This window comes from Ixodes scapularis, unplaced genomic scaffold (assembly GCF_016920785.2).
Source record: "Ixodes scapularis isolate PalLabHiFi unplaced genomic scaffold, ASM1692078v2 PGA_scaffold6__148_contigs__length_123643588, whole genome shotgun sequence".
NCBI lineage: Eukaryota > Metazoa > Arthropoda > Arachnida > Ixodida > Ixodidae > Ixodes > Ixodes scapularis.
In genome coordinates this window covers 56,344,251-56,368,934 of record NW_024609881.1, presented here as the reverse complement: position 1 = coordinate 56,368,934, position 24,684 = coordinate 56,344,251, and the positions used below count along the sequence as shown (strand labels likewise).

The window sequence follows — 24,684 nt, the reverse complement described above, 5'->3', positions numbered from 1 at the left end:
TAGGCGTCCCGCACATATGCATCTAAGTCTGGTGGATCAAACTCCTACTCTAAGCAGTTTCTGGGGCATTCTTTGCACAATCTTCACGACTGTGTGTTCGATTATGGTGGGTGAAACTCTTCTTATGGGCAAAAGCTTCAGGACAGAGCTTGCACATAAATGGCTTTCACTATATAGTGAGTTCAATTATGGTCTCTCAGATGTGAATCCCATGCAAAGGCTTGGGATAAAAACTTGCACTTACAAGGTTTTTCACCGTGTTCAGTTAGTGAGGCTCAAATCGGAACTGTGAGAAAACGCTTGGGAAAAAAGCTGGCACTTGGATAACTTATCACCTTTGTGAGTTTAATTGTTAGTCAGATATCTATTCTGAACAGAGGCTTGGGGGCACAGTTGCATTTACAAGGTGTTTCGCCAGTGTGTTCGATTGTGGTAAACCAGTAATCTATTTTGAAAAAAGGCCTGGGGCAAACCTTGCACTTAAAGGCCGACCTACAAAACCATTTTCCGCGGGAGAAGAGGTTTCCTCCTTGCCACCCAGAAAGGAGGAAACCCCTTCTCCTTTCCACGGAGACTAGCTTCCGGACCCGCCGTTTTCAGGGGAGGAGGAGGAAGGAGTGCGAGAGGGGAGGGAGCGAAGGTCACTGGGGAGCACTTTCCTACCCTGCGGAAAATGGTTCCGTAAGTCGGCCTTTAAATGACTTTTTACCAGTGTCTTTGATTATGGTACAGTAAACATTCGCTAATTCGACCTCGAAGGGACCTTGAAATTTGGTTGAATTATCCGAATGATTGAATTAAAAAAAGGACAGAAAAACGGTTAGAACTAAACTTCCTTTTATTGTCCAAAGTACTCACGGATGGTCTGATGCCGTCTGCGCTTAAAACGCATGTCCAAAAGCATGCTTCGGAGAGCAGCGTAACTAAACGTCACGTCCCCAAAAAATCGTATACAAAAAAAAAAAAGAAAGAAAAAACGAAAAAAAGCAAGTTTTACGAGCCGACTTCAACTCCGCACGCTCAACAAAACAAAACAAAAGAAATTTCCGGTTTCCGACGCGCAAGATGGACCGCACACGATGCTATGGAGAAGCGTTTTGAGAGCGTGTGCTGAGAAAGCTTTGAGGCAACTTTGGCGCCGGGCGGCCAGACCGCCGGCGACAAAGAAAATATAACAACCCAAAAAAAAAAAGGAAAAGAGAACTTACACTTTCCGGTGCGTAAGATGGAGCGCACACGATGCTACAGAAAAACTCTTTGAGAGCGCGCGCTGGCTCGTGCGCGCCGCGCCCGACCAGATGTTACGTTTTCCGCGCTACTCCACGCCAGAGTGGTTGCGCTGGTGTCATTCGCTACAGTCGATCTTAACGGCGTAGAAAAGCAGGCACATATTTCCGCACGTTCGGCTTTGCAGCAAAGGGCCCGTGTTTTGCTGTACGTTTGTGGTTTCTCTGCCGCGGTGCCATGCAATGTGAGCCCGTGCGCAATCGCTCGGGACAAATTATCCGATAGGAAGTCCTCCCGAGGTTCAAACTACTGAACTTTTCCTCCCATAGAAATGTATGGGCGCTTGCTGAGACTTTTGAACACGATCAAATTAAACGAAAAGTCGAATTAACCGAGGTCGAACTAACGAAAGTTTCCTGCATTTCAGATGTGATTCCCGAGTAGACTCTGGAATCACATCTTGCACTGAAAGGACGTTTCTCCTTTGTGTTCAATTATGCCTAGTTGGTAGAAAATTTTTAGCAAAAACGTGCGAACACAGCTTGCAGTTTTAAGGTGTTTCACCCGAGTGCACCCAATTATGAAGGGTCAAAAGAGAATTGTAAGCACACTTTCGGGCAAACCTTGCACTTAAATGGCTTTTCATCGGTGTTTGTTCGATGACTGGACAGATTAATTTTCCCAAGAAGGCTTGAGGGCATAGCTTGCAATTGTATGTTTTTTCTCCCGTGTTTTTTATTGTTGTAAAGCAGAGTGAAATTGTGAGCAAAGGGCACAGCTCACACTTATCAGGTTTTCACCAGTGTGTGTACAATTATGGACAGTCAAAAGGGAATTATGAGCAAACTCTCAGGGGCAAAGTTTGTACTTGAACGGCTTAACCTATGTGCGTTTGGTTGTGGCGGAACAGACTGCTGTTGTGGACAAAGGAACGGCGGCACAGCTTGCACCGAAATGGCTTGCACCGATATGGCTTTGCATCAGTGTGTGTTCGGTAATGCGTTCTCAGATCTAAATTCTGAGCAAAGGCTTTTGGGCAAAGGTTGCACTTAAATGGCTTCTCACCAGTGTGTGTTAAGTTATGCTTCCTCAGAGATGAATTCAGAGCAAATGATTTTGTGCAAAGCTTGCACTTAAATGGTGTTTCAACTATGTGTGTTTTACTGTGATGAGACAGACCGCTACTGTCAGCAAAGGCTTGGGGGCACAGCTGGCACTTAAATGGCTTTTCAACAGAGTGTGTTATATTATGCCTCCTGAGATAGTAAATGAGAGCAAAGGCTCGGGGGCAAAGCTTGCACTTAAATGGCTTTTCAACAGTGTGTGTTGACTTATGCTTTCTCAGAGATGAATCCAGAGCAAATGATTCTGGGCAAAGCTTGCACTTAAATTGCTTTTCACCAGTGTGTATCTCATTGTGAATGGTCAGTGTGGAATTGTGAGAAAAAGCTAAGGGACACAGCTTGCACTTATAAGGTCTTTCACCAGTGTGTGTTCCATAATGCCTGCTCAGTGCAGAAATGTGAGAAAAGGCTAGGGGACACAGCTTGCACTTAAACAACTTATCACTCTTGTGCTTTTCAGTGTTGCTTGGCACCTGGTATGTAGAGCCAAATGACATGGGAGGTCGCTGGAACTTCGATTGTTCATCAACATGAGCAACCAGGTGGCTCACAATCCCACGATGATCTGTGTTGACATAGGTGCAGAAACAGCATCCAAACCAGATGTCCTTGGGGGCTTTTAGTGGGCAGCTGATCTCTCCCAAAAGTGCAGCTCCCTCACCTAAAAGGCCTATGTATATTAGTACACACAAATAAAGCACAACCAAGATCACCACATGCTTTAAAAATAAGCAGCCATTATTGCAGTTCTGCTTCAGCTGAATGGTATATTTTCTTTTTGATTTTTACTTCTGTTCAAGGAAGCACTGAAAGAGGGTTGGCTCACTTAAGTGATTCGTTAGTGTGACCACATAAACCTCTTTAAGCACATATTTTTCCCAGAAATACTGTTTCTTAAAGTGATTGGTTTATATGGAAACTCTCCATGAACTTGCTCATGTACATGACGTCTCAATGTCATGTGATGTCATAGTGTTGCATGGCACCATGATGATGTCTATGCTAAATTCTGCAGGAAAATTTATGTCAAGTGACCACTTCCACATTGCGGTATCACAATAAATTTAGAAGAAAAATTGATGCTGCATGACCACGCCACATTATGGCATCATGCTAAATTTAGTGGGAATTGATGTCATGTGACGCGATTTAAAGCTTGCATCAGCTTCTTTGCAAAACGTAGCAGGGAAAGGTATATACGTAATATGACATAATCTGGTGTCACGTCAGGTCACACCTACGACCCGTCAGGTCAGGTGGCCTTGGGTCATGTAACGTCAGTTCATGCGACTATGACTTGGCACTGTGATGTCGATTTTCTCGTAGATTTAGGAGAATTGCTATCACATGACCCTATGACATCACCGTGTCAGGTGCGGGGAAATTTATCAACTTACTGAAACAACTATTAAATGTTATCTAAACAAATTTAAGATCGCTGCTTCTATACTGCATTCCATGCATTATGGTCTTGGAAAAAAAAGGTCACTGCAAATTGTTTTATTAATTGTATGTGCTTATTTTTAAGGTTCTGTTTATGACATCACATTGCCTGTGAAAATCATTTCAATATATTTGCTGACTGGCGATCTCTACCTGGCCCAAAAACTCTGAACACAGAAAAAAACAGAATTTTGTGGACGATTAATTAAATCTTTTGGAAACTCTGACTTTCATGTAAAAAAAACCTAGTAGGGCAACCTCTGGTTTCACTAAAAATAAAATAAAAACATACAGAACCCTAGTTCTATCACATTCTTGGTGCTAGTGGGCAATAGTAAACTTAAGGATGCTGCAAGGCCCTTCTAGATCATTGATGGGTCCAGACGGCAATGCACTGCAGCGCTACCATAGCCTCCATTATTTCTACAATGACTGCTCTCGTGAGCCCTACCTGACCACAGTCAGACGCCCCAGTTAAACACCAGGACAGGGGTGGACTCATCTACCCGTCCAGAAAGCTACCGAGAGTGTTGTACTGTTTGAAGAAATTCATCAAAATCGCTTTAGCTACGAGAAGTTGTCTAAAGCAGCCGCTCAAAGAGGCAGTCGAGAACGCTACTCAAGTCTCGCTGCAGTGGAAAGTTCTAATGCGCTCATCTCCTGGACATCACTGAAGGTTCTTGGAGGTGCTGCCGCCCAAGTTTTCTCAATTTTTTTTTACTCACTTCGCATCGAAAGCGACGGACAAAAATGACGTCGCCAAAATTTTCGTTACGAAGCAGCTTTTGCGAAAAGGGCTCAACTTTTAAGGTACCAGAAGCAGACAGAATAATTATGTTTGATTTCTGTTCCATGTATGTTGAACATAAATCTGCGCTTGCTCAGCTTCTATTAGTGTGGTTGCCCACTGTTAACTGCCTACTAGCGCCACCTGCACCGCCTTCTAAACTGGTGTAGGAAGTGCGGCAATGGATTCTTTGTGGGATATTAAAGACCAGTGTGTTGCGAGCTGCCATCCAGTTCGGATGTCTTTTCTTCGCACTCCACACTCGTAACAATTGGCGACGAGGAAGAAGAAAAAAGAATGCCAACATTCGGCCGGATTGAAGCCTTCGAGGGGGGAGGCGATGAGTGGCCTGCCTACGTGAAACGACTTCATGAATTTTTCAACGCCGACGTCGTCGCTGCTGCGAAAAAGAAGTTGATTTTCTTGAGCTGCTGCGGCCAAAGGACGTACACCTTACTTCGGAACCTGGTGAAGCCCCTGACTCCACAGGACAAGTCACTCACCGAGATTCTGGCTGTACTCGGGAAGCATTACGCTCCTACACCTTCAGCCGTGGTTCAGCATTTTCGCTTCAACACCCGGGTACGTTCTGAAGCGGAATCAATCAGCGATTTCGTGGCAGCGCTCAAATGCTTATCAGAGCATTGTGCTTATGGAACCGAACTCGAAAACATGCTGCGCGACAGAATTGTGTGTGGCATCAACAACGCTACGATTCAGACCCAGCTGCTCGAGTTGCCAGACCTCACCTTCAAAATTGCTGTTCAAACTGCGCTCGCAATGGAATCTGCGAAGAATGCCGGCGAACTCTGCCAAGCTGGTGCAAGCATTCTGTCTACGCACAAGGTTGGAGACCCAGCCCAAAATACCAGCTGTTATCGCTGAGGAGAAAGAAGCCACCTGACACCTCAATGCAGACACATCGATTTGACGTGCCATTACTGTCAGAAGAAAGGTCATCTGCTGGCAGTGTGCAACTCAAGGAAGAACAGGAATCCGCTCAAATCAAAGGCTTCGTGGACGCCTCGTCGAGGTCAGCAAAGATCAACGCCTTCGGCTCAGATGAACACAGACCACAACGACGTTGACGCTTCTGAAGACTCAAGTCAATTCTCGCAAGCGATGACTTACGACATGTGGCACCTAAGTGGATCGTTCACAGTGTTACCTTTTCTGATCTCCGGTCTTCGGCAAACCTCTTTCCATGGAGCTAAATACCGGAGAAAGCGTCTCGATGACGTCTGCAGACAAGTTTAAAGCTGCATGTCCCAATGTGAGTCCCGAACCTTCAAACATTCTTTTGCGGGGATTTTCTGGAGACCTTGTACAAGTCAAGGGCAAAGCAAACATTCATGTTAAGTACAAAGGTCATGAAAAAGTTCTTCCACTGTTCATTACCACCGAACCCTCACCAACGTTGCTTGGCCGGAACTGGTTTTGCGCTCTGGGCCTGAGCTTCGAGGGACTTGAAACTTTGAACAAGCTGGCTGATGTTGGGACCATTATAAGTCAATTCTCTGGAGTCTTTGAAGAGGGTTTAGGCACCTTCAAGGGAATTTCTGCCAAAACTCTTGTGCCCACGGATGCTCCACCAAAGTTCTGCAAGCCCCGACCTCTTCCATTTGCACTGCGCGATCGAGTCACCCAGGAACTCCAGGGATTGCAACGGGAGGGGGTGATCGAGCCTCCTGTCAAAACTTCGGACTGGGCAGCCCCCATTGTTCCTGTCTTAAAGAAGGATGGCAGGGTGCGCATATGCGGAGACTTTAAAGTGACAGTAAATCCCGTGTCACATTTGGAAACCTACCCTGTTCCGCGTGTTGAAGAACTAAGGGCTGCGCTCTCAGGGGGAGACAAGTTCACGAAGCTGGATTTGCGGAATGCTAATCAGCAAGTTCCCCTGGACCAAGAGTGCCGTAAGTTTGCGACAATCAACACCCACATGGGTCTTTTCCTGTACACAAGGCTCTCATTCGGAGTATCTTCGGCCCCGGCCATATTCCAGCGCGAAATGGAGAATTTTTTCCGAGGCTTACCAAGCGTAGCCATTTACTTTGACGACACCATTGTCACGGGTGTTGATGATCAGGACCACTTGAAGAACCTCAAGAGCGTTCTTCAGCGACTTCAGGATGCCGATCTCAAGGTGAAGCTGGAGAAATGCGAGTTCTTTGCACCTGAAGTGGAGTACCTGGGCCACGTCATAAACAACCACGGACTGGCTCCAAACCCAAAGAAGGTGGATGCCATCGTCAACGCCCCTGTTCCTCGTAACGCGAAGGAACTTCAAAGTTACCTTGGCTTGATTAACTTTTACAGACGTTTCTTGCCAAATCTTTCATTGACGCTTCGTCCCCTGCATCTGCTGCTCATGGAGGGCAAGAGGTGGACGTGGCAGAAGGAGCAACAGCAAGCCTTTTGTGAAAGTAAAAGGCTCTTGACAAGAGCACCTGTTCTGGTGCATTACGACTCCAAAAAAGAGCTTCTACTCAGCTGCGACGCGTCACCGTACAATGTTGGCGCTGTGCTGGCGCATATCGAGTGATGGAAGAGAGCGACCAGTGACATTTGCGTCACGGCGTTTACTTCTGGCTGAACAAAATTACAGTCAAGTTGACAGAGAAGCTCTTGCTTTGGTTTTCGGCGTAAGCAAGTTTCACCAATACCTGTGGGGGAGACCATTCACTGCGGTGACCGTCCACAAGCCTTTACTCGGACTGCTGAACTCCGATCGAGGCGTGCCAAGTCAAGCCTCTCCCCGAGTTACAAGGTGGGCTTTGACCCTTTCATGTTACCAGTTTAAACTCATCTACAGACCTAAAAGGCTGTTGGGGAACGCCAACGGTCTCAGCAGAATGCCTCTTCCGACGAACAGCGCCCTCGATAGCATGCCAGCCGACGTGTTCATGCTGGAGCAGTCCTACCCTGGTGTGTTATCTCCAGCTAAAGTCGCTCGAATGACAAGAAGGGGTTCCTCTGCTCTCGCAGGTGGTGCAGGCTGTGCTCACTGGAACACCTTTTCCTGCCGGTGTAGACTGGAGTCCTTTCTCTGCCAGTGACAACGAACTCAGCCTACACGAAGGTTGCCTTTTGTGGGGATCTCGTGTAGTAGTGCCTACGCTTCTACAGCCCCAAGTGCTTGAACTTCTTCATGCTGGGCACCCTGGAGTAGAAAAAACCAAGATGATTGCCAGATGCCATGTCTGGTGGCCTGAAATCGATAATGCTATCGCCAATCAAGTGAGCGACTGCAATGTCTGTCAAGCTTATCACGAGTCTCCACGTGGCGTACCCATCACGCCTTGGCCTTTTCCCGAGAGGCCATGGTCCAGGCTCCATGTCGACTTTGGGGGCCCATTCATGAGCCACTACTTCCTAGTTATAGTAGACGCTTTTTCCAAGTGGGTGGAAGCGCATTCTGTTCCATCACCCTTAGCAGAGGCCACGATAACGGTGTTCAGGACCGTTTTCGCGCAACATGGCCTGCCCGACCTCATTGTTTCTGATAATGGGCCAGCATTTATCAGCAGCCAGTATGCTGAATTCTTGCAGCCGAATGGCATTCGTCCCATGCTGGTACCACCATAACACCCCGCTTCTAATGGAGCAGCAGAAAGAGTAGTTCAAACTATAAAGGACAAACTCAAGAAGAGTGCGCCTGGCGAATTCAAAACTCGGGTAGCAAGATTACTATTTCACTATCGCACGACGCCGCATGAAGCAACGGGTCACCCGCCATGCGAGTTCCTCATGGGCAGGAAAATCAAAACGCCATTAGACGTCATGCACCCCAACCTTCGGACCACCGTCCAACTGAAACAACTGAAGCAGAAGTTGCACGCTGACCAAGGTTGCCGTCGTGGTCCACTGCTCGATTCTGGTACGCCGGTATTTGCAAGGAATTTCAGACCCGGACCGCTTTGGGTGCCCGCTTCAGTTTTGGGCCCAGTGAGTGCATCCTCAGCCGAGATTACCCTGGAAGATGGAACGTCCTGGCATAGACATGGAGATCACCTTCGTCTGAACCCCATGCATCCTTCACCCCAGCCAGAGGTCGTCCCTCAACAGCATCCCGAGCTGCCGCTACCGATGGAAAATACCACACCAAGTGAAGCCGAACCTAAGCAGCAGCCGACACCATCAGGGGAAACATGCCCGTAACAAACCCCTGCCTTGGTCGAGGAGAGTCCCGCTATTTTAAGGAGGAGCTTAAGAATCGAGCGACCTCTTCGGCGGTACTCTCCAGGACCATGAAAAAAATAAAACTTCACTTAGGGGGGGGAGGGGTGTTAACCGCCTACTAGCGCCACCTGCACCACCTTCCAAACTGATGTAGGAAGGACGGCAATGGATTCTTTGTGGGATGTTAAAGACCAAAGTGTTGTGACCCTGAAAAACCATGTCCCACTGCTTGACCGCACATTGCTGCATATTCTCGTCCTGCACTACGTGCGCAAAGCTGCAGCGGCACCGGGGGCACTCCAAAAAGGCAGCTCCGCTTGATGGTGAGTGCCAGAACTAGACACCTTGCCTCCCCCCCCCCCCCCCAACAGTTGGCGCCCTATCATCTTGGAGGCAACAGGCAGGCATGGAAAGATCTAAGGGGCTATGGTGCAACTCATGGTAACACAGCATACTTGCCCCACTTTGAGCACCACACGGCAACTAACTTGAGGTCATTTCGGCTCATTCCACCTACAGAGGCAGCAAGCTCTGCCTTTTTCAACGTAATGGCCATCAGCCAACAAGGGCAGTTGCACCCTGGGTAATGGTCACTACAGTAGAACCTCGTTGATACGTTCTTGGTTGATACGTTTTCCTGTCCGTTGCGTTGAAAAACGCCGGTCCCGTTTTACTTCCATAGAGATACATGTATTAGTTTCCTGCCTGTTACGTTTGCTTTCCCGGCTGTTACGTCCAAAAGTGCCGGAATCGCGGCGCCTCGGCGCGCCGTGCGCCAAGGTGCCACGCCGGCTTGAAGCGAAGCGAAGCCAGCGAAGCAGAGCCGAACCACGCAGCGCGGATCGCGCGGCCGCGCGGCGGCGGCACGCGGGCGCCCCCCTTCCCTTTACTCCTTTCCCCCTCTTTCCCGGTTTCCTCACTGGGCTTTGCTGAGCTCTGCGAAAACGCTCGTTCTCTCTTGCTCTTTCTTTTCATCTGTCCTCTCTCTCCGGCGCGAGTTGTTTACGCGCCGCACCAAAGCCGCCTGTATACTCTGTGCCTGTCAGAAGCGCGCCTCGAGGCCGTCGTGTTTCCTCCTTTCCCTCACTCACCCCCTCCTCTCCTATCGCCCGTGTCAGCCGCGAGACGGCGTCACGCACGTTGGGGATCGGCGTCGTTCGGCAGCGGCGTGTGTGGAGCTGCGTGTTGCGTCGGGTTCTTCCCGTCGGAAAGTCTTGCGTTCACGCCTAGAAAAACGTGTTGTTTTCTCTTCCCGATCGTTCTCCGCTCTGCTGCTTTTCGTGTTGGCCAAGAGTTAGAATCGGATACCCGTACTGCGTTTCTTCGTCCATTGAAAACATACTGCTCGAGCCAATAAAAATAAAAACATTGCATTTTGAATTATGAACTATTGAATTCAAACCCATGCAGTAATTGAGGGATAAATAGAGCAATTTAAAATATTCCAACTGCCGATTCATACACTTCTGTTTTCTGTTACAAGTATTCAAAGAAAACCAAAAAGGGAATGCTAGAGGAATTCAGAACTACATTTGTTTTATACTTACTTTAAGCATAAAAACCTATTTAGGTCTGCCATTACTAACGCATCGCTGTAAAATCTTTCGCTTGTGTTTTTTGAATAAAATATTTCATCAAAATGCTGACCTTCATCGTAAACTAATTATCCCACCATTCTATATCTCTGCTCGCATTGATCATAGTCATAAAGTTGGTATATCAAATTTTAAAACTCCGTTGTTTCAATATTCTTTTATTCCCCAAACATCATTAGATTGAAACCACCTTCCCGTCTCAATACATAATATTACTGATATTGTTCTGTTTAAGAGAGTTCTTACTAACACGTGCACATTGTAATTATTATTTTGATGTCCACTCCCCTCTTCAATGTATTATTACCTTGAGGGTATTTTAAATAAATAAATAAATGAATAAATTCACTTATAGACGCATGTGCGCGTAGTTCAAAGAACCATTGCCTCATGCGCACTGCTTAAACTTCGTGATCTTGGTGCGCGAAAAATCCGAAAATGACCTGTCATGTAGTTTCTCTCAACAAGTATTAACTATTGCAAGGGCTGCATGCTCTCACTTGTTAACTTCAAATATGATTACTTGACGGCACCCGAAGATAGCGGCACGCTTTGACTTCGTTTCGTTCTGGCATATTTTTGCGGTTGTAAAAACGCAGAGCTTACACAAGAGCCTTGCTCAGAACTAAACGGAAAGAACCCGGCTCAAAAGGATGCTGTGCTAAATTACCCAAGCTTCTATACTTCGTTTCAATTTATCTGTGAGCGAAGCCAAAGCTGGAAGCGCGAGACCAGCGCGTTTGTGTGTTTCTCTCAAGCTTGCGCGCTCGAGCAAAGCCTGAACGCACGGAGCTTCCGTGCTCGCGCTTCCAGCTTTGCCTTCGCTCGCACATAAGGTGAAACGAAGTATAGGTGCATGCGGGGACTGTAAGTACGCGCGCAGCACGTGCTGGCGTCAGCACCAGTAATTTTTTAAAGAAAAGTTCTAGATGAAATAGAATGTTGCACGCGCGTTCGTTGGTACTTTTTTTTTTTTATTTACTTCGAATCTTTCTTACACGCAAAGCGAGCGCGTGCAGATCGTGTAGCTACACTCGCCGTATGCCCGAGGGAGCTAAAACTCGTGTTTTAAACATTTTGGCATGGCTTGCCAGCGCTTCTAAACGGGTTGCGCCTTTCGCGTCGTCTGCTACGGCGGCAACGTTGGTGGCGCCCCCACGATCGGGGGCGGTGGTGGCGCGCGACTTTTTCGACGGCGCCCGCTATTGTTCTCCCCTCCGTCTGCCAGGCACAGAGTATACAGGCGGCTTTGGCCGCACACACGCCGGGACGCTGCACCGCTGCACTTCCAGTTTCTGTTCCGCTCGACACGCTCGACAGCTCGACTGCGTGAACAGTGCCGTTTCTGAGTGCGTGCGCGTTGACGAAGGCCATGACATCCCGAAAGAGAAAAGCACTCTCTTTTAAAGAGAAGTTTGACATACTTCGCACGGTGGATCGAAATCCCAGCCGGAAGAGGTCTGAGGTCGCAAGAGAGCTTGGACTCGCGCCGTCAACTTTAAACAGTATCGTCGCGAGACGAAAGGAGATCGAGGCGAAGGCTCCTTTCTACCAACCAGGCTTTAAACAGGCTCGGGGGGCAAAACACGCAAAGTTAGAGGAGGCCCTGTTGGTATGGTTCAAACAAGCCCGGGCATCTTGTGTCAACATCGACGGAGGCATTCTGCGAGAGAAGGCGCAAGAGATTGCTGATCGTTCGGATATCGAGCATAGCGGACATTGGGGCCGACCTCACTACTGCCGACAACGAAGAAAGTGATGAAGAAGACGAACAAAAAACCAACGATTACGCTGCACCCACGTTTGCGGACGCGATCGCTGCGTTGGACGCCTTGCGCCGCTACGTAAACGTTCATGACTGCGCGGAGAGTGAGAGGGGACTGCGGCTTCTGGAGAAACGACTTTTACTGCATACCATTAATTCGAAGCGGCAGGTGGATATTACGCGTTTTTGTGAACGTGTCTGAGTCCAAAAGAGCTCGGTAAGTGCATAAAATAAACCATTGCATAAGAGCTGCTTTCTATCTTATATAGAGTGCCTTTAAGTGCGTTATCGGTTGCTGCGCTTTCCCGGTTGATACGCTTTTTTTCCGCGGTCCCCTGAAAAACGTATCAACGAGGTTCTACTGTATTACCATTTGACAAGTGCTACCCATAGTTTATTTTGGTCTTGGAGGGAACTAGCTGGAAATGGAAGATGGCTTACTGGAAACCAGCAAATCAGCATTGTCAGAAATTAAGATGTAAAACTCTTTCCCGTGACAATTTTTTTTATCTTGGACGGATGAATAAATAGGGTGCGGCACTTTGGTTTGAGCCAATCCTCGATCCGCTCTGCCCAAAGTATCACTAAATTAATTCACTCCTCGTCTTACTGTTAATTTCTACCACCTCCCTGATCCTGTCCCTCCATTTCTCCAGCTATCTCTTAGTTCGCTTCATCTCTTGGAAATGCCCCATTCCTTCATGAACCCCTCTAATCCCAAAACAATGAAAAAGTCTGCCTCACTCTAGGTATGTACCAGACTTACCATACCTGCATGCTCTGCTGTTACCTTCACCTATACCCATTGTGTAAAATTTGTATATGTACCCACACATCTTGACCTTTAAGCCCTGGTTCTCAGTACGCCACTCTTCACCGTAACAGCAAAACCTACTTTTAATTTGTCAAAAAAATTATCTTTTCGTAATCCCAATTTTTCTGCATAGCAGGCTTCCATTACCCCATTCTCATCTCCCTCATTTCTCGGTCAGCTTCCTTCACTGCCTTCATAACAGACTTTCTGTCTTCATCCTTTTCCATCATTAGCCCAGCACCTGTTAAACAGCCCACTTCCTCTATTCTATGTCCACACCCCTCGTGTATAGGAGGCCAACATTTATTATGACACACATTCATTTGCGGTCGCCAAGAAACTCTCCTCAAATTCAATTTTGCTGCTTGCCTCCCTCCCCTCCAAAAAAAAACTGATATCACCCTGCATGTTTTCATCGGGGTTCTTAGCTCCCCAGAGGTTGCGTTGCTGGTGAAGTCTCTCCGAATTGGCGCAGATCCCTAGGAGTCTGTGGAGAGTTGTACAAGAAGCACTGCGCTAGCGTATGGCCGGCTAGTCTAGACATCCTAACTGTCCTTCATTTATTAGACGTAGAAACAAGTAACTGTCCTCTATTTATAAAAGAGGTGAAAACAAAAGAAATTCACCATGACTTGAGGACTGAACCGGATCCATTCAAATTGCTGCCCAAGGTCAGGTTCGTGAAGAGTTTCGTAAGATCACGGAGGGACGCAAGGGACCACTTGAGATGCTAGGGACCAAACGGAATGAACAATGACAGTAATGAGCAAAGCGAACACACCCTCCAAGCACATCAAGCTACTCAGACAGTTATGAGAATAACACAGACGAGACACACCAAGAGTGTTGCCATTTCAAGACAACAATGACGAATGGATGAGAAAATGGAATGCCTGCGTGTTTAGTAATGGGAGGTAGCTTGTGCCACCTGACTTGAAGTTGGAAGGTATCTTAAAGCCTGTTACTTTTTGCACTGCCAGTATGGTAAAAATATGATCAGTTAAAAGAGTCAGAACTTGCAGGATACAAAATCTGAGATAACTATATCTCTGGAACCCATTAGTTATTTCCATATTTTTGCTAAATTTGTTTTATAAATTCGAATAAACCGCGGGATTCTGGAATCTACACATTCAGGAAAGCCGTCAAGTTCCCCTTTCCATAAAAATGTTTGAGTGTTGCTAAATGCTTAAAAGAAAATGCACCCAGGGAAAACTATTTTTATTATTATATATTATCACTGAATTCACCTTTCACAGTTTATACTGTTTGTTGTCCTTTCTTTTATTTAAATCTTGCGTTAATTTTGATATAGCTTTTTTTATGTTCTAGATGCTATGCACATGCAGGAAAAAACATGTTCTCGCACACACATGGGTCATGGCAACACAGTAAAAAGGGCACTGAGAAGGTATTTATGCTTGCAAGGGTTTTTATTTTCGGTTTCGAGTTGTTGCAATTTTTTACTTAATTAAAAATATATGTGATGCTTAGTCTTGTGACACCACAATAAATCGCCTGCAGAAAAATTAAAAGCTAAATTTTTGAGGGGTGTCAGTGTCCCTCCAAAGGCCGACCTACAAAATACTTTTCAACCAGGGTGAAAATCCTTATCGCCACCTTTTCTATTTCACTTCTCCCACTTTTAGCTTGATGGCGGCGAGGGGGGAGGGGGGCACCCCTTTTGTTGCTGGATGAGCGGGGAGAAGTTTCCGGCTTGTCCGGCCCCAAGATGCAGCAACAAAAGGAGTGCCCTGCAGTCAAGTTAGAAGTGGGAGAGGGGGAATGGGCAGGGTGGCGAGGATAATCTCACCCTGGATGAAAAATATTTTGAGGGTCAAGCGTTAAAGGAGCTCAGTAATATTAAACAATTTGCTGTTTTTAAACCACTGAGAACAATGAGCAATAAAAATATTATGTACTAGACTTATTTTAAAAATGAAAACTCTGAAAATGCCAGTTGCAAAGGGCTAACTAAGGTTTCTCAATTTTTTCATAAATATAAAAAATAAACATCCTAGTCAAACCTAGATAGTTGTAATCTACATATTCTAAAGTACATGCTTGCCAAATTTGGTATAAGACATTATTGAAAACAAACATTCTCCTGTGCAAGTTTTGTGAAGATGCGACAAAAATTACATAAAGAGAAACACACTTTCAAATGTTATCATAGATGTGTATCAACACTTTCGTGGCAGGAAAAATAATTTTTTCCTAATAGATTTAGGTGAGCAATTGAACCTACAGAAGCGTATGTTGGAGAGGAGATGGCTAGGCGGTCCACTTCTCAACACTGAGGCGGGCGACGTCGCAATTGGAAGAAACGAGCGCACAAAAATGACTTAGATTTATGCTGTTCTGGGTAGCCTGTTCTTCCAATGCACATGTGACTAATTTTGCGATTATAACCAGTCCTTACTATTTTTATAATGAAATATGAAGATAACTGAAACACCATAAACCCCAAAATCCATTTTTGTTGCAAAATATTGCAGTCTTTTTACTCAGATCTCCTCTTAAAAGACTCCTATATAGTTTGGAATGGAGTGACATACACCATGGAAGATGCTGCATCCGCATCACTGCACCAGGTCTCACGCAAGCAGGAGAGAAGACGTCACGGTGCACTCAAAGACATCAGAAGTATGGCCCAAGCTTCACTGACGAGTGTTCAACGTTTACGGATCTGAAATGCAAACCACGCAAAACCTGGTCATTGCACCTAGTAATCCTTATACTATACAGCTTCCCAAAAGAATTTACAGCTTTTTTTTTATTTCACCGCAGGAATAAATGATGCATCGCCAAACGCTCACTCTCTGCTCAAATGTAGAGCTAATGGTTTGAACCAGATGCCAGTTTCAGAACTAACCGCTATCTCATTAAAAAGATTGCTTTCCTCAAAATTTCAATGGGAACAGGGGGTCTGTACTCGGTTACTGGCACCATTCAGCTCAACGTATTCGAGCGATCCACCGGCTGCCACTTTCCCATTGAAAATTTCAGATAATGACTTACTCTTGAATAAGATAATAGCTCTTAAACTTCGGCATTCGGTGTGGACCACTAGTGCTTCATCTGGATGAGATTGTGCATTCGGCGACACAGTAATACCTTGCGTATTTTTTGAGGGGACACCCTGCAAATAACATTATCATGCGGTGCCGGTGGTCACTCACACAGGTTCTCGCCGAGAATAACAAATCCGTTGTTACAAAAGTAATATTGCACAAAGTGCATGGTCAGCAAGAAGACCAGAAATTCGGCAGCTGATGCAACATCAATGCATGCCATGTAATGACCCTTTCATCTCAGTAGTTGCCTCAATGACGAATAGATGGCGCAAACACACTCTACGCCATTAGGTTGGTTCAGTTTGGCTAGTTTCGGTTTCAATGCGCAAGCGGCAGTGTCGCCGTTTTAGCTTAATTTTGCTATACCAAGGCCGTGTTCCAAAATTTACTCGATCTTACCCCAGGGTAAGGGTTTTGTACCTAGGCGTTTCAAAACCTACCCGCATCCAGCGCTTTTCAATCTGTGATGTCACGTGACACGACCCGCCGGAGTAACTCGGATCCATTTGGGTAAGATTTAGAACAAAGCCCAAGTGTCCCTTATAGCTAGGATTCCGTGTTTTCGGAGTTATTTCGGTCACATTCGGAGGGCGTTTTTTGAAGTTTATTTTTTGCTCAAAATATAGAGCTTATTCCTAATTCTCCAAAGTGTGAAATTTAATTTTGCAGAGTTTTATATTTCTCAAAAAAAAAGATATATAATATTTGTGTGCTCTATGCATGCTTGATTCAAGATAACGTGGTGTGTATAAATTAATATTTCTTCAGCCGGATTTCGCGTTGGTGCCATTTCCATTGACAATACTAATTTGTTCCACTACAAAATTTGCACGCAAGTGTTGCTTCGATAAATGTCGATATTTTAAAATCAATGAACTCCTGGAAGTCGCTGGGAGGATACTAATACATGAATGTATAATGCAGAAGCAGGTCGACAGCCTGATGAACAGTGTGCTGAATCATGAAAAACGGATGATCTTGCAAGTTAACTACTAACTGTGGTTTTCATCGACACTATCTTTTTGTGAACTTTGCAGACTAGAAAAGCATTGTATAATGACGCACACTATCTATACAAAAGAACCAACATTGTCTTGACCTCTTTCCTTTAAAGAAATTAAGTGGTATTCGAGAAATATTTCGACACTTTGACCAAGTCTGATTAGGAAATTTCTTTATCGGGCTTGTTTATTATCGGCCCCGTTAAAGTACTCATCAATAACATTTCATAATATTGGTCTTGAATAAACTATTTGTTATATGGACAGCTGCTTGCGACATATTTAAGATATTGACAGATCAGTGAAATCAAGTCTGCCATTTGTCTTTCATTTTACAAGTAAAATGAAATGGCGTAAGAAAAGTCATATCAGCAAATTTGGCAGAAGTCTAACGTCAGACAGTGCTTCATGGGCCTGTATAGGCAGATATACATTTGTTTCAACAGATGCGCTTTGTAGATTTCGGTGTCGCGAGCGACTGAAAGTAGATCTCTATTTGTCATCGACAATGCTGCACTCGGACGATTTTCATGTAACATTGAATACCAGGGAAGCACCCCCCCCTAATTTTCGTTGAAAACTGGGTTAATCCTAGGTCAGGTAACACCCATTGTCCCAATATTTATAGACCCATTTCATTAACAAGCATACCGTACAAACTCATGAAGCATGTCATTTACCGTCACATTGTGTCCGTCCTCGAAACTAATTCTTTTTTCAGTACTCATCAACACGGCTTCAGGAAAAATTACCTTTGTGAGACTCAACTACTTGCCTTTACTAAGGACTTATTGACTGCTATGGATTGTTCAACCACCGTTGACTGCATTTTCATTGACTTTTCTAGAGCATTCGACACTGGCTCTCATTGTCTACTCTTCTGTAAACTAAGCAAGCTTAACATTGACCCTTATATTTAGAATGGATAGAATGCTTTTTGTCTAATCACACGCAGTTTGTAACTGGCAACAATCATAACTCCCCTCACTGCCCCGTAACATCCTGTGTCTTGCAGGGGTCAGTGCTTGGGCCCTTGCTTTTTTTTTTTTTATATTAATGACCTAGCTAACAGCCTTTCTTCATCTATAAATCTTTTTGCTGATGATTGCAATATTTATCACCAAATGCTGGATCTTGGTGATCGTTCTGCCCTTCAGTCTGACCTAGATAACATTTCATCTTGGTATGGTACCTGGCTAATGAAACTTATCGCTACCAAATGCAAGTCTATAAGAATTTCACGTCATTCCAGTCACGTACATGTTACCGTGTTGACTACTTAACAATGCAAGTACCTACAAGTATCTATAGTGAGTTACAGGTCAAGAAGGTAGCGGCAAATGCCCCTCAAAAGGGATTCATATATCCCTCCGCCACCTCCGCATCCAATAGCGTCCCATCGTTTCCGTGACGTCGTGACCAACGCAGGAAGGGGTTTTGCCTTCCTGTAAATATTTGCTTTATATTTCGACTTTCACTTAGCATTGTGGAAGCCACGAGAGGGAGATTAGAATTTTCCCCCTCCGATGGAAACAAACGCGACTTTGGGGGGTTAGGTTCCCCCTCCGATGGATACAAAGGCCACTTTCAGGGGCTTGGTTCCCTCTCCGATAAATACAAAGGTCGCTTTCTTAAAAAGTGGGGGTCGGAGACAAGTTGGCATTACTCTGTAGCCAATATCTATTCACTGAAGCGGAACAAGGGGCGTTTCCAGGGAACTATTTTTTCGACTGTGGATGGATTTGAAACAGGCGCATCACGCTTATGGAAGGAGCCTCTCCTACCTTCTTGACTTGTAACCGACAATAGGCATTACGATTTTTGATAACCGTAATCGGCAAAATCATGTGGACCGCATCACAAGTAACGCAAATCGTTCACTCGGTTATCTACGGCAAAACTTTTCTTTAGTCCCATCCTGAAACTTCTGCTCTAGAAACCCTGCTGTTGTGTTTATGTTGACGTGTTTTTTTTTTTTTTGCTTTACTTATTTTTTTGCTGCCTTGGCCTTGAGAGTAAATAAATACATAAATCTAGACATGGGTGCTTGTTCGGTCAAATTGAACGGTTAACTTGGGAAATGTTAATAGTGGGCGTTTGAATGAAACGGTGGCTTCTGCAGTGTTTTATGGTAAATGGCTTCTTTTCAGCATCACAGGTTGCAAACCCCGGACACTCTCAAGCTCTCTGTGACACTTTCTTATGTGGGAAGATGCATCTTTTGTCTTGAAATAAATTAAGTGAATTCAACTGGTTAAGGTTGTGAAAATCATCCAATCACTAGAAAGGCTGGAGACATGGGACCAAACACGTTCCACAGTTTTTCTAAATTCCTAAACCAACAAAGCAAATATATAGTATATTGCAAAAATGATCCAGAACGTCGAACACAAATAGGTGAGGTATTACAAACAAATCACCTGATGTTGACTTGCCATTATTTCTCTCATCAAATAAAAGCCAAGTTAAACAGTTGTTACCCATCTTTTTATCTATGAGTTCTCCCATAGTCAAAAGCAACTGCTTTCAATCTAATTATCAATAGAAAGGACAATGCTTTTGGAAAACACAGTCTCTTCATGCTGGTTATTTTTCGTCACCTTCCTTAAAGACCGACCTGCAAAATATTTTTCAACCAGAATGAAAACCCTTTTCGCCACCCTTCCCAGTTTCCCCTCTCCCACTCTTAACTTGGAGGGACTCCTTTTGTTGCTGCATGTTGGAGCTGGATGAGCCGGGACAAGGTCCTCGCTTATCTGGCCCCAAAGGGGAGGGGGGAGAGGAGGTCCCAGCCAAACAAAAGATTTCGGGGAGGGGCAGGGCCCCAGGGGTCCCCCCCCCCTAGCTACGTGCCTGGTCGGCATCATGTGATTCCACGATGGCAGTACCCATGACACGGAGGGTGAAAAAGTTTACCGTAACCCCCGAAAGATGACCCGCCCCTTATTTTCGGCCACGCTTTGCTATTTCTTAAAAGAAACACAAAGATAGCTCGCTTCTAGTTATTGCAGGGCCCTGGCCAAGGGTGACCTAAGCAAAAATGGTGTTACTTAGCCACGGCGGGAGATAAGTGAACATAGCTGACTGGGAAGCAGAGTTGTCTTTGATTCATCGACCCTCATTGCGACTACAGGTTTCTTAGGTAACAAAATCTAGAATTAACATTTTTTCAACTTCTTTCGATCGCATACCTAGGTAAAGTTAGTCAACCCCTTATTTTCACTCGATTTGATTTTGACTTTAGGTGAGCAATCTTCCGGGATATTACGGTATAACTTTGCACAAGAAACAATAATAAGAAGGCTCGAGGTACACCTTAGCACTTCCTACGAGTTGTGAATGCGAAAGCATGAATGTCGTTCTTGCGCGCGTTCTCATGAAGTCAGAGCGCTGCGCTGACATCGACGTACAGCCGCTCCAGGGTATGCTGCAGTGGGCGACCCGGCCAGCCAACCGCCTCCTTCTCCCGGCGCGCTCTGGTACGGTACGTAGCGCCATGGGGTGGATCTCCTTGAAACTGACGGTCTACAGCCCTATCCATTAAATTTTGGCTTAATTTCACTGTTTTTGTGCGAGGCTTTTTGCGCAGCTTCAAAGCTGGGATGCCTCAGGTCGCGGCTTCAATTCGCTACTTTGGGAAAGGGGAATTTAGGTGCCGTTTGCCACGGCTGATCCATGGGACCCCAAGTTAATGCTTTCTCATTAAAAAGAGCAATCTGTGATATTATGCAGATTCTGAGCATCTTGTTGACTCCTTTTTACTGCTGGTTTCCAGAAATCTAGGCTCGGGGATACGGCCACGAGTTTCGGGCAACCGAGCCAAAGTTTGCAGCTTTCATTTCAGGCAAGGCATCAGGCAGCAAAGATTGAAGCCCGATGACGTGCCTTGCAGCTCACAACACCAAGTTGAAGTCACGAAAGACGCTGAAAGTGGGTGGCAAATATTTGCAGCCAATGTCTCGCGAGCCATCCAGAGTACCTTCATGTTCGCCAATAAAAATTATTATTATAGTCAGTGAACAGGTGAGAATGGCGAGACGGCACTTTCAGATGCCCGGCCCTTCGCAGTGCTCATTGCCTTTCGCCCTGCTTCACCTGCACGCACACACTCGAGGTTCACGAGAATAAAAAGTGTGACCGAGGTTAGGAAGCTAGAAGTGGGACCACTGAAGCACCTCCCAGCGACTAATTATATATTTGTTGGATGAGTGAATGGATGCCGACAGCTGTGCCCTTTATAATGATGGGTAGCATGCGCCACTTACTCTAAAACCCCAAAAGAACCAAAAGTATGATGCCTTCCCTTGTCGTTCTGAGCCAATTTTCTTTCCCCTCGGCCTTTTTGTAACTACCACCAGGCAGTGTAGGAAATTGCCAGGATGACCTTTGGGGTATAGGGAAAAGAAACTGCAAATGCCTTTTCCTCCAGCGAGAGTTGCCAATTTTCCTCTGGTCAATTCCTTAATTGCAGGCGTTATGCAAACCACCAACACTAAACCCACTGGAAGACGGGGTTGAGAGTTGTGGGCAGAGCCACGCGGGAGGGAGTCCCAATTTTTCCCCGTCTCGCCTGTACCCAGCTGTGCAAGTTAAGATTTACTTTGTTAATGCAAAGTCTCATGGAGCGAGCTGACGTCATCAGTCTGAAGCGCAAACACGGCAGATAGTTTCCTTCAGTTCCATTGGCTGGCGCGCGTCAACAGGCCTCTCATTGGCTGCTGAGCTCGTCAGTTTCCATGACCGCTCACCCCATGGCGCTGAGTGTCCATCAGCGTGGAGTGTCCAAGGTCACGAGGGGAGCACACGCGCCGACCGGCAACGAAAAGTGCGCAGCAGACGAGAAAGGGAGCGGACGAATTGCTTGCATGCTTTCCCCGGCAAATAGCGAGCGCTCGGCGTGCACTCGCCGAACGGATTCTTGTTTCCCTCGCGAGATGAGAGTAATCTCTCCGTGTGCCGCTAGTAGATCTGGAGCCAGTGGGGCGCTCGCCAAGCGGCTCCAACCGCTCCGTGGAAAAGTGGCAGAGCGCGTCGAGCGGTCCGAGGTAGTTTTCCGCGCAAACATTTTTAGAGGAGTACTATCTGTAGTTGTCACTCACAACATTTCAGTTTCATATCAACACTCCCGTGGGGGAGCGAAGGAGTTTTGCAGCTTTTTTGTTTCGATTGCAGGGTGGGCTTTCTTGCTGTGCTTGCTTTCGTTCCCCTCATCATGACTGACTCGCCCGAGCATACTGCGGCAATGACATCATTGCAGTTAATTTCAGGAGGTCTAATAAAACGCAGTGACAGCGACAAAGATACCAGCTTAGCTCCAGCTCGAGTGACGACAAGGCAGCCGTTCTCGGCGAAGTGTTCGCCGAGTCATTTGCCTGGCCAGCGAAGGGGCCCAAGATATTGCGTTACGTCGAAGGCGTTGTGCGCGCCTATTCGGATGAAGAGCTAGGTATGTCGTTTGTTCGTTTTGTGGTCTCTGTAATGTAATTGGAATAATTAGAAGGCAACACGCCAAATACTCCGCACATGGAAGTCGCCTCGGAGATGACGATCGCTTTACGGCATACGTGTTTGGTATTGCTTAATAGCATCCTACGGCTCGTAGTACTTCTAGTTGTCTTCATCAGGCTCATATAACTGTAAGGAAAAATAAACTGTGTCGTAACATCGGGGTCACCGTTCATCAAGTAGTAAACAATCAATTTTTTTGTCAAAGCATACTTCATACTTCATACTTTATTGCACTTAAAAAGAAGAGGAGTATGGAGGGCGTGCGAGCATAAAGTTCCGATAAAAACTTCATGCTTTCGGCAAGATAGCAATGGGAACTGAAACTATTAAAAAGCGAGAGCAGACGCTCTGGAAGCGGTGGCGCTGGGAGCGTTACGCTCGATTAGGGAGGCTCTAGTGAGGGTGGGCGCAACTCAAAACCTGGAGAGCGTTTGCAATTTAATGGCGGCGCCTGAGGGAGAGGATTCAGGAAAGGTTATGCGCCAATGTTGCCTGCACGAGTAGACGCCCGCTCTGTTGCAACTCTGTTGCTCCGTGCGCCTTTCCTCCTCTCGCCTCTCATTGCAAGCAACGAACGCCTTGGCGCAGCCTCTCTCGCTTCCTTCTCGCTCCGAGAATTGCAAACGACGAGAGGAGAAAGCAGGGTTGCCAGACAAGCAGCAACGTCCAAGATGGCGGAATTTACCATTTTTCGCGTTAAAAAAATACTTAACCTATCGCAACAAACCTGGTGGCTATGGAAAAGTAATCATTTATACCTTGTGTAAATTATTCAAGCACCTTAATGGGCTTTTATGACCCGAGTTAGGAAATTAAACGACCCTTTGCCCCATAGACTCCCAGCAAATTTTAGCAATTAAATGGCGTCCACATCCCGTGATCCCCGATCTAGCAGTTGCACCCACCCTCACTTGAGCCTCCCTACGCTCGATTTGCTCCGCAGCGCGGGCCACTGGGATGGATCACGTGACCGATCGCTCACGACGGCCGACCGCTCGACGACCGCTAGCGCGGAGCGCTCGGCATTTGCCAGGGAAAGGGACTATTAGGTGTACCTCGATCTTTTAAATTTTCGCTAGATAATTTCCACCAATACTTTAACCTCGCCTTTGTGACTGTGATAATGTTTTCCTCCATTATCGCCAGCAAAACCCAGCGCCTCCGCCAAATTTGAAACCCTTTCAAATCTTTTTTTTTTTTTTTTTTTTTTTTAATTTTGGTTAAAACGTTTACTGCTAAAAAAAAAAAAAAAAAAAAAAAGAAAAACAGGCGAGAGCGTTGTTTTCTTGGCTTTAGGGGACGCCAATCTTGCGCAAAAGCGCGAAAAGTGGACGTGGTAGCAGCCTGTCACATGAACTCATGACCGTGAGCGGGGCCTCGTGAAGTTTCAAAGCTAACACGCACCAAACGATTCAGTCTTGGCAACAGTACGTGCTTGTTGAATAGGCAGTCGACAAGTCTCTGAACGCGAAACCGACCTCACCTTCACATCCGGACACTGCGAATCGCTGCTGCGCTGCCGCCGCTGTGCCTGTGCGCTGCGCCGTGGCCGTGCCAGCCGTGCTACTGGTTTGTTGCTGAAAGGCTGAAAGTCAAGTTGTTATGGCTGGCTTGGGCTTGGCTGTGTTGGCTGCGTGTTCCAAAATTTACTCGATCCGACTCCGGAGTGCAGTGGTAGAGTCAGTAGAGTGGCGTTTGCGTTTCAAAGCTTACTTGCGCTTACTCGGTGACGTCAGAACTCGCGTTCCAGAAGCGAGTTGTTTACTCCGGAGTAGTTACTCATGCTACCCTCCACGATCGGGGGGCAGGGGGGGGTAAGGGTGGGTGAGGAGGAGTGGCAAATCCCGTGCGCCGACACCCGGGGTCCCGAGTGAACGATCGCAAAAGAGAGCGACAGAACTAAAGAGAAAGAAAGCAACGTTGCCATGGTAAACGCGAAGAGTGAAAACTCTCTGCAATATAAACAGTGATAATTTAACGTTGTAAACTAAATTTTGAGCTATTCTAACGCTTATAAAAAGCAATAAAGTCATTACGCTGCATTAACCATAGACATTAACTTCCCTTCTGTCGAAATCTCGGAAATCTGGTGGTTGCGCAGTTTCGTATTCCTCAACCGCGCCCAGCCGCGCCCCACCAGCGAAGCCGGGTATGTGGTTTA

At 46.2% G+C, this 24,684-nt stretch overlaps 1 protein-coding gene across 1 annotated transcript; it reads right to left on the bottom strand.

The window, feature by feature from the left end:
• Positions 1-699: 699 nt before the first annotated feature.
• LOC115331995 (zinc finger protein 525-like) lies at positions 700-24,060 on the bottom strand. Its single transcript, XM_029994271.4, has 4 exons — positions 24,007-24,060; positions 15,496-15,626; positions 13,564-13,667; positions 700-3,012 (listed from the first exon to the last, which is right to left on the bottom strand). The coding sequence occupies exons 3-4, from the start codon at positions 13,589-13,591 to the stop codon at positions 2,105-2,107; spliced, it is 936 nt and encodes a 311-aa protein (XP_029850131.3). The 5' UTR covers positions 13,592-13,667; positions 15,496-15,626; positions 24,007-24,060; the 3' UTR covers positions 700-2,104.
• Positions 24,061-24,684: the final 624 nt, after the last annotated feature.

Excerpts from the sequence above, each read along its gene's own strand:
- LOC115331995 (XM_029994271.4), bottom strand. The coding sequence starts at position 13,591 with ATGGATCCGGTTCAGTCCTCAAGTCATG. Across the intron at positions 3,013-13,563 it reads GGTTCAGTCCTCAAGTCATG|GTGAGGGAGCTGCACTTTTG; the intron begins GTGAATTTCTTT and ends TAGGCCTTTTAG.